The sequence below is a fragment of the Tenrec ecaudatus genome, chromosome X (genome assembly GCF_050624435.1).
Source record: "Tenrec ecaudatus isolate mTenEca1 chromosome X, mTenEca1.hap1, whole genome shotgun sequence".
NCBI lineage: Eukaryota > Metazoa > Chordata > Mammalia > Afrosoricida > Tenrecidae > Tenrec > Tenrec ecaudatus.
This window is the reverse complement of record NC_134548.1, coordinates 29803194-29813397: the sequence shown is the minus strand read 5'-3', so window position 1 is coordinate 29813397 and position 10204 is coordinate 29803194. Positions and strand designations below refer to the sequence as shown.

At 45.5% G+C, this 10204-nt stretch overlaps 1 protein-coding gene across 1 annotated transcript; it reads left to right on the top strand.

Moving 5' to 3' along the window:
* The first annotated feature begins 523 nt into the window (after positions 1-523).
* Positions 524-1225, top strand: LOC142433247 (melanoma-associated antigen B4-like). The gene has a single exon (XM_075538332.1). The coding sequence runs from the start codon at positions 524-526 to the stop codon at positions 1223-1225; it is 702 nt and encodes a 233-aa protein (XP_075394447.1).
* The last annotated feature ends 8979 nt before the right edge of the window (positions 1226-10204 follow it).

The window sequence follows — 10204 nt, the reverse complement described above, 5'->3', positions numbered from 1 at the left end:
TCTCCTCTTATCCCCTGCTATCCCCCCAGTGATCACTGGGCAGGACTGACACACTCAGCCTAATGTTCACCCCTCCCCCCCCACCAGGTTTCTCAGGCAACAAATCAAGCAGAACAGGAAGCTGGTGCTTGCCTCCTGGAGGCCGAAGCTCTCTCAGCCTCCCTCCTTCGTGGGTGCTGTCACCTGCCCAACCACACTCCTCCCTGGTGCCTTTGAAGATAGTCACCATGCCTCGTGGTCAGAAGAGTAAGCTTCGTGCCCGTGAGAAACGTCGCCAAGTCCGTGATGACACTTGTGAAGCACGGGGGAAGGGTTTGCCCTCTCCTCCTCTGCTGCTCTTGGGGAAACTGCCCAGAGCTCTCCTGGTGTTCCTGTTTCCCAGGGGCCCCTGGGAGGCCAGGCCTCCACCACTGCTGCTGCAGGCTATGCTGCGAAGGGCCACCATAAGGGAAGGTCACGTTCTTCTGGGGCACCACGCCCCAATGAGAGCACTGGAAAAGCCCTGAGAAGGGTGAATTTGGCCATGCTGCTACTGTTCCTGTTAAATAAATATAAGAAGAAAGAGCCTTTTATGAAGGCGGAAATAATGAAAGTTATTGGAAGAAGGAACAAGGACGCCTACCCTGGGATCATGAATTTTGCATCGAAAATGTTGGACCTGGTATTTTGTCTGGACCTGAAGGAAATGGACCCGTTCACCCAATCCTATATCCTCTTGCGCAAACTCTACTTCACTGAAGACGAAAGAATTCTGGATGGTGATGGTGACAGGGGGTTTCCCAAGTACGGTCTCCTGATGGCTCTCCTGTCCTTGATCTACGTAAATGGTGGCCGGGCCACTGAGGACGAGATGTGGGAATACTTGCATAGGTTGGCCGTGTATGATGGGGAGAAGCACATTATCTTTGGGGAGCCTAGGAAATTCATAACCAAAGATATGGTTCAGGAAATGTACCTGGAGTACGTGCTGGTGCCCTATAGTTATCCCCCATGCTTTGAATTGCTGTGGGGCCCCAGGGCCCATGCTGTAACCAGCAAGTTGCAAGCCCTGGAGTTTTATGCCAAGCTCACTGGTACAAACCCGGCTGCCTTCCCGCTTCAGTATGAAGCAGCTTTGAGAGAGGAGGAAATGAGAGTCAGAGCCCAAGTTGCCGCCAGAGCCAGTCATGCTATGAAGTCCAGGGCGTGTCCCAGTGCCACATCCAGCAGCTCCTCCAAGCCTTAGTCAAGTCTGAGGCAGATCACTCACTCTGCGCTTCAAAATAGAACTTAGAATTCAAGTTGTGGAAGGGCTGGGCTCAAGGATTGTTGGAGTTTATGCTTAATATCCCGTGTTTTTTTTATTTGTTGTTTGGTAGCTGTCAAATATTCTGTTAAGTCGCATGTTCATTTAGCTTAGGATCTCAGTTTATGAGTGAGCTACATTGCACATTTATTTCTCTTTGTATAAAGTATGAGTAAGAGTGTTGGTCTCTTACAATCGCAACTTGAAAAACTTTGAATCTTTCTTTGGATTGGTGAGAGTTCTAGAAGAAGAGAACCTCACTTTGTAACTTAGATTGTTTTTGGAAATGTGAGTCAACCCCACATTAAAATAATCTTTTTGTTTCCTCGTTGATTTCTGTGTACCTTTCTATTTTTAAGTATTTAAACGCCCAAACATATCTGGAGATTTATCGGTTAATTACGTATGTAGATGACATTAAAGAATGGTTGATAATTAAATACTCCTTTGTTAGATGCCTCCTTCCATACCAATTATTCATGGAGATTTGGCTTTTTGAAGCGCTCTGACGTTGAGCGAGAAAATCCAGCCCTATCCATAGATGCTGAGCATCTAGAAGTTGCTGTCACTTAAGGATGAGGGTGAGAACCCCTCTGTTACTAAAAGTTCAAGTAAAAATATTGGGTGGAGATCAGTGAAGTACCAGATGGGAGCAGTCTAGTATACACACCATTATACAGAGAATTTGGTGGCCTGAATTCATATCATTTTGAATTTAGCCCGATAGTGCAGGGAAAGTTGGGAGATGAAAGGGTCAATGTGAAGTATGTGGAGGAGGGGACTATGTTTGGGGCACACACTGCCATGGTGTGCTCAGCATCAAGACCCTGACCCTGAACTCAAGAATGCTACTTACTGTAACTATAGCATTGTAGGTAAACCAGGGAGAAATCCCCATAACAGCCACGATTGGATTTTTTTTCTCTGATTTTATCCCTGTGCACTGGAAGCCATGCTCTGACTGGGTATTTAATGCAGAGCATGTCTGTGGAGAGGCTGGGAAAGAAGAAGATACTCTCTAAGGTGAGATGTCTAGAAGCCAGTTCTCATCTTTTATCGTGGGCTGGGGTGCCGGAGTGTAATACATCAAAGAACATTAGAATTAGGTGCTCATGAGTATCAGTAGGGAACGCTGGTTACGTAGTGAATATGTGTTAAGCTGCTACGGCAAGGTCACGAATTTGAAAACAACAGCTGTGTCTTCATTTTTATTCTTGCACTGGAAGTCTACCAAGTGTCCTCTGCTGTTATTCCTTGAGCAGGGACTCATTCTTCTTTCGAAGGTGCCACGTGGCAAAAGTGCTCAAGATTTCCATTCAAGATCGTAGCAGTTAAGAGGAAGACCGCTACAGGAATCACACAAATACTAGCTGGCGCGTATTGTAAAACGTAGAATGTTCCCGTGAGGGCTTCTGAGTATTCCCTCCCCTATCCTTCAGAAATCTCAAGGACCTGAGCATCTTAGCCTAAGAGTAACACTACAAAGTAGTTGATAGAGTAGTTTTAGTAGTTGATTGAAATCAAGGTGATTTCCCTGAATGAGGATGATGGTTGGGCCCAGAAAGGGAAGTGGGTTCCTCTCTGACTGTCAAGTTGAGGGCCCTGAAAAGAAATGAGAGAACCACTCACTGCAGAAGAGAGGAGACTCCACGAAGCCCCACCCTATCCTGTCCTCCAGCCCTTGTGGGAGCAGTCAGGAACAGAATCCTCAGGTTAAAGACTCCCTTCAGTTCCTGCTGGAGAGTGGGCCCTAGTCTAGTGAGGGATTGCTGCGGGGGTGCACAGGGAAAAGGACACTAACTGGAGTCCAAGTGAGGACTCGCTGTCTTGTGAGAAAAGCTCCAATTTTAACTAGAGCGAATTGCACGGGGCACAACAGAACATTTGCCCCAAGAAGCCACCAGCAGAGATTTTAGGCAGATGTAGTGTCCTCTAATCTTGGGCACATAAGGTATCATGCAGGTAAGACTGGGATTTAACAGGAGGGGAGTGGGAGTGTAAGTTCTACAGACGGAGGAGACTTAACTCTAAATGGAGTAAGGTGTACGGGAGGGGAAGTCAGGGGCGAAATTATTCCCTAAATAGACTTTAATCAGAGCATCGCTCTAGCTGTTACTCCAGGGAGGCCCCAGGCAAGCTCTCCAGGCTTCAGGCCCTGCCTTTCCAGAATGCAGTGGTCTCATTCTTAACTGGTGATGGAGGTCTTTATAGGAAGGAACCTCACTCAGTCTCTGATAAGTACCAGGATGCAGAACCTGAGCAATGTGTTAATGGACCACCACCTCCAAAAGTGTAGTACTAGAGCCCAGCCCCCGCTGACATCCCTTGTAGAATCCCCAATGTCCTTTGATCCTCGAGACTCACCAGCTGCATTATCTGGATGTGATGCTATCAGTACCTACCTTTGTGAGGACAGAATGTCAGAACCATGAGTTCTGTGATTTGAGAAATTCGTTTTCTGCTCATGGAATGTTGAAATGCCAACCTGGTCAGGAATCAAGGTGAGGACTCTGAAGGTAGACTGGGAGCAGCACACTCCTGGGCAAAACATCCCCGGGACTCGCTTCTGTTGCTTGCCCTAAAAGAACCTAGCAAGACGATCTGGAATACCTCCTGTCTAGAGAGTCTCCAGGAAGTTAGCATATGGTCTCAGATAATACTCCTCCTCTTTATAGGACACTTACGTCAGGGGCTTACCTGCTAGTGTCTAGATGAGGACCTTGAAGGCTAATGTATCTACAGGAGGAGCTCCTAAAGTTTCTCCAGCTGACATTGGCACTGGAAGGACTTCGGGGAGGTAAAGGCTTTAGTTGAGCCGTGGTCTCGCTGTTCCCCAAAGAGCATTTACCCAGGTCTTTTGGGGAATCTATGTGAGATAGGGCTTTGGGGTCTTGGGGCCTACTCTCTTCCTGGACCGTCCTAGACAGTGATGGGATTCAAATAATATAACAACCAGTTCACTTCCCCATTGACTGTTTTAAGTATAGACAACACAATTTGTACTGATACATACTTTATTATTCCATATACTTAAAACTTCAGTTAGAATAGTAAAAGAGTTACGGGGAACTAGATGATAAGAAAGAGTTTTACCACATGAATGAAAAATATTAAATAATACCTGACCAGCAAAAATAGAACAAATTTAAGATTTGTTCATACTTCTTTTTGACTGCCATTTTTGCTTTCAACATCCTTTGCTTTTACGTGAGTACCATGAACATTCTGACGTATCTTTAACCAGCTTTTCAGTGTAGGAGAGGCATCCCATTCCTTCAGAGAGAGGCTCATTAGACGACCATCATTGTGTTTGATGTATTCAAAACAGATAGGCGCCTTCACTGCTCTGAATGTATATATTCATCTTTGAAAAGCTTCTGCTAAGTTTAAGTAATTGTTCTGACATTTTAGCCCATTGAACACTTTCAGGAATTGCCCATTTCACTCCTAATATCACAAAATGCTGACATGAATGGCAGCATGTCCCCCTCCATTTGTTTGCCATTGTTCCACTTGACCTTATATTTTTTTTTCCTGAAGTGACAACTGCAGGACATTAGAATGCAGTGTTTCATAAAACGCAAAACCAGTTTTATGAAAGAATAAGTTAATATGCAGGCATCGTGTTGTATCTAATTTTTTACTCCTTCCTATGCATAGAATAAACATTGCTATGGGGGCTTGGAACATACTGCTTTGAAGATGAACGTGAAAAAGAGTAAGGAATATGAATTTGTGATTACCACATTGGGTAGCCACCCACCTTAAAAAGAATATGGATTACAAGGGCCATTTCCACAACCAGTTCACCAAAATCAACAACAAATGTACCTCTCTGTGGATATATAAACAATACCCTCCCCTTTGTTAGTGCCCAGTGAGCCCTCTACCAATTTCCTGTTGTTGTTTTTTTTCCTTTGTATACATCCTTTCTATTTGTCTACTATATGTATCCCAGGATTTGGTCTGGTCGCTGCCATACTACCTGGTCCTCATCCCAGGAATGTTTGTATACAGTAGCTTTTTCCCCATGCTCCTTCTGCATTTTTAATAGCTTACCTCAGTGCACTCATGTTTAGATCTCCACAGGAAAAGAGGAACAAGACTTCAACCTAGTGCTCCAAGATGTGAATACAACATGCCAGTGTGCAGTAGGGAACCAGTGGAGAGGTCAGAGGGGCCGGCCCGAATCCCAAATACTTGTACACCTGTCCCTCCCCCCAGAAGAAATTATTTCAGAGGACAGCACTGACTATGCAGCTCAGAGAGAGGGACCTGTCTGATCAGAGCACACAGGAACAAATGAAGGTGGGGGGGGGGGGAAAGAGAGTGGGACACATCCTGTCCCACCAGGCCTTGAGGACAATATTCCCAGTCTGAGCAGCCAATCCACAGAAAAGACTACATGGCGGGTCCCACTATGAGATAGGCCATCCCTGACTAACCCATTGCCCCACAGGGGATAACACAGAAGACATACTCTGGAAATTCCGCACGATTTGATCCCACCACGCCGAGGCAAAACACTAAGGGTGTGCAGTAGAACAGCAAGCGAACAGACCAAGGAAGTTCCCAGGGAATACGAAAAATAAACTTTGGGGCCAGGGCTTGGTGCCCCAACAGACTGGACTGGAAAACACTCCTAAAGGCCAAGTTACAGTCCTTGAATTAACTACAAGCTTTTCTTTCTTGTTGTGTTTTGTTTGTTTGTTGTTGGGTTCTTTTGTCATAGTAGGCACATGCTTGCAAAGTTTATAGGAACCTCCCGATGCACGAGCACACTGATCAGCCAGGGCCTATGAGTCAATGGCTCCCTTCAAGATGATCTCTTGATGTCCCTATGGCTAAGCGGGAATCTTTGGACGTGCCTGCAGGAGACTTCCCTGGCGCCTTGGGCTGTGTAATGGCGCTGAGTGGACAGTGACCCAAATGTTCTGGGAACCAAAGTAGCCCGGGAAATAACTGTCGATCTTTGGGCAATCCCCTCACAATGCCAGGCCTGCCCTTTTACCCCAGTCTGTCTGCTTTCTGCAAGGGTACGTCACCAGGGTGTGTGAAGAACCCGTGATCTGTGCCGCGGAGCCACCTCGTTGGCTAGACCCCACAAATTTGCCTGCAACTTTAGTTCTCATTTTGGCTGCTAATGCGAAGGTTTGCCCGGTTCCCACTGTCATTCCACGACCAATTCCTGGGGTGTTCGGGCCAAACTGCATGGCCAACTGTGGCCTTTACGGCCCTAGAACCAGGATCGCTTGAACTCAAACGTAAAGCAGCCCAGGCACCAAAGTAGAAGGTCAATGGAATAGCTGAAAACAGACCCGGCAGGACTCAGGTTGAGGGTAAGATGGTATCTGGAAGTGACTGGGGGGTATACAGTTTCAGGGTCATCCCTTGCCTGGAAGAGCCCTGTGGGAGGAGGCCAGGGCAGATGGACATAAAAGGCAGCCTGTACCTGCTGCAAAATAGGTCTCTGAAAAATATGTCCCCTGATGTGCGGCATGTAGGACCGCCCATTTTTGATGTTAAAGGACTGTCCCTGCATGAAATGCGACTGATAAATCTGTCCCAGGATTTCTGGCTTGTAAGACAGCACACTTTAAGTTCTCAGAGGTCTTCACTTCTTCCATGTGAGCTTTTTGCTTCACTGTTGGAAGGCCACTTGTTTAACTTCAACCCTTTAAGATCCCAGACACTGTATCTGCTAATAGCCGTGTACCTTCTCTGTCTTCATCAAATCTGCTTATTGCTTATGTATCCCTTTTGTATGGGAGTGGGGGTTGAGCATTGCAAAATGCCAACTTGTTAGAACAAAGTTTTAAGGGAAGATATGGCCTAAGGCCAAGGCCATCTACAGCTTCAGTGTATTGCCTTATAAATATATGTACACAGGCCAATACCACGATTGTTATGGATTTGCATAAGTGCACACCTCTGTTAATCTCCCTATCTATGTCTTTGATTCCTAGAGGATGCCTCTGTTTACTGTTGCCTCCTCCTGCCCCACCACCTCTTTTCCCCTTTTCCACCTCTTAGCGCTTCCTCTCCAATAGCTTGATGTTGCTTTAATACTCACAGGATCTCTAACCTCTCCTAGATGCTATTTCTTCTTCTCTACTTGTCCCTCTGTCCCTGAAGCCGCCCACTTACCACACACTTCTCCCCACCTCAATCTCCCCCCTCTACCTTCTTGGGCCATTGGCCCCATTGCCTTCTCCCTGGGATTCTATCACATGGTCCTACCCATATACTTAGGCAGACCATCCATGCCCTAATCTGACCAATAACAAAACAAAAGGTTGAAGAAATTAAAGGAAAGAGAAAAAGATGAGAGAAAAAAAACCATACTGAAGTCCAAGTCTGTTTTCTGGTCCCCAAGAAACGCTCCCCACTGGTCCTGAGGGAGATCGGGGGCTTCCCCTCCTCGCTTGAAGTCCATTTTTGGGACCTATCAGGAGCTCTATTGATTGGCTTTTACTCCAATTGCTGATCTGATATGCTCCATTCCCCCACTGTCGCCCCACCGTTTGTCCCCATTATTGTCCCATGTCTTCCTAGGTTCCAGTAGTGGAAAACATGCCGTGAGCTTTGGGGAGTCCCAGAGCCCTCTCTGGGTCCCAGTAGCTCCATGCAGGTACGTCATCCTCTAAACTTGGTGAGTCCATATGGAGTCTAGGCCGACTGCCCCTTTCTCTTTTTCCTTCTTTGTTTGCTTCCTTCTGGGTGTGGTAGGTTGGCTCCTTTTCCCGAACAGAGATTCTAGTGTCATTCTCTGTGACACACACTTCCACGGTGGAGGTCAGGCTGGTTCTGGTTGTGGCCGACCCTATTGTCCAGTCTTTTAATGGATTCCTCCACGTGTTATGTTACCCTGCCGGTTTGGTGCATCATGGTGGGTTCTGTATGCACTCTCCAATTCAGTGGAGACGTGATCAATATTGTCCCCCTGGGTGGGTTAGTACACTCTTCCCTCCATGTCATCAGCTCAGTTTTGCTCCAACCCCATTCTCCCTCATCTTTTCTCCTTTCCCCATCATTATGTTGGATTCACCTGTACCTCCCTGGGTTGGGTCTGGCCTACTATACTGCCTATGCTTCCACCAGTATATGGTGAGATAAGTGTCTTTTCTGCTACTCCTGCTGTTCTGATTGTACTTAGCTCAGGGGACCCATGTTATACTTGTCCATTTGAGATTGGCTTACCTCGCTTAATATAATCCCTTCCCACTATTCCCATGAACGACATTTTTCATGTGATCATCCATGCTTTTTGGTGTTAAGTAGTACTACTCCATTGTGTGTATGTGCCAGAGTTCACTAATCCACTCGTCTATCAATGGAAATTTAGATTGTTTCCAACCCTTTGTAATTTTGAATAGCGCCACAATTAACATTGGAGCGCAGATGACTGGTTCTCTTTTATTTCTTACCTCCTGTGCGTATATGCTTAGTAGAGGGCTGGCTGGATCATAAGGTAGATTAATTTCCATTTTGTGTATGTATCACTAGATCGCGTTCCACAGTGGGTGTACATATCTACATGACCTCCAGCAGTGGAGGGGTGTTCCTATTTCACCACATCCCCTGCAACCTGGATTGATCTCTGTCTTTCTGATTTGGGCTAGCCTTAGGGGTGTTAGGTGATATCTCATGGTTGTTTTAATTTGCCTTTCTCTTATGGCTAATGAAATAGAACAATTTCTCATGTATTTATTGGCCATACGGGTCTCCTGACAGGTGAAATTTCTTTTCAGTTCTTTTTTCCCACTTTTGAGGGGCTAACTGTTTTCCTCTTTTTGCAGACCATGAAGGTGTTGTAGATTTTAGTAATAAGCCCTTTGTCTGATGTGTCATTAGTAAAAATCCTCTCCCAATCGGTTAGTTGCCTTGTTACCCCCTTGGTGAAGTTTTTCGAGGCACACAGGGGTTTAATTCTTGATAAATCTCACTTGTCGACTTCCAGTTCACCTGTCTGTGTCCCCTACCTTATTGCAGTGAGTCTAGGAATTCCCTGGGCCAATGATCGTAGGTTTGTCCCGATACCTTCCTTGATGGTCCTGATTGTTTGGGGTTTTACTTCTAGGTCTGTGATCCACCGTGAGTTTGTTTTGTATATGGGTTGAGGTAAACATCTTGTTTCATTTTTCTACGTGTGGATATCCATTTTTTCCAGCACCACTTGTTAAAAAGGGGTCCACTTCCCAATTGATGTTTTTGGGATCCATACCGAAGATCAGTCGTTTATATGCTGATGGTTTTATGGCTGGCCTTTGTTTTCCTTTCCACTGGTCTGAGGATCTGTCATTGTGCCAGTACCTGCTCTTTTGACTAGTGTAGCTGTTAAAATCAGGTAAAGTGAGTTCTCCTACTTTGTCTTTCTTCTTCCGTTATCAGCTAATTCTGGGCTTCTTTGCTCTCCATATGAAATTGGTGGTCAGCTTTGAAGAAGGTTGTTGGTATTTTAATCGGAATAGAATTAAACTTATAAATGTTATGGGGTAGATTGACATTTTTACTCTGTCGTGCCTTCCTCACCACCAGCATGGTATGTTCTTCCATTTTAGGATGTTGCTTTTCATTTCCTGTAGTAGGGGCTTGAAATATTCCTTGTACAGGTCTTTTTAAAATTAAATATATTCCTAGTTATTACATATTGTTTGGCTTCTGTGAAGGGTACTTCCTTCTTGCTCTCCTCTTCCACGCTCCTGTCTGATGTGTATAGTAAACCTCTCGACTTCAGTTTGTTGATCCACTAACCTGCCACTGTGCCATAGTCTTCTATTGCTCTAAGTATCCCATTGAGGTACTTTTGGGGCTTGTATTGCACAGGAGCATGTCATCTTCAAATAATGATAGTTTCACCTCCTTCACTCCCATTTTTATATCTTTTACGTCCTTTTGATCGCTTATGTTTTAACTAGG

Bases quoted from the DNA above. Each gene is read 5' to 3' on its own strand.
- LOC142433247 (XM_075538332.1), top strand. From the start codon at position 524: ATGCTGCTACTGTTCCTGTTAAATAAATATAAGAAGAAAGAGCCTTTT.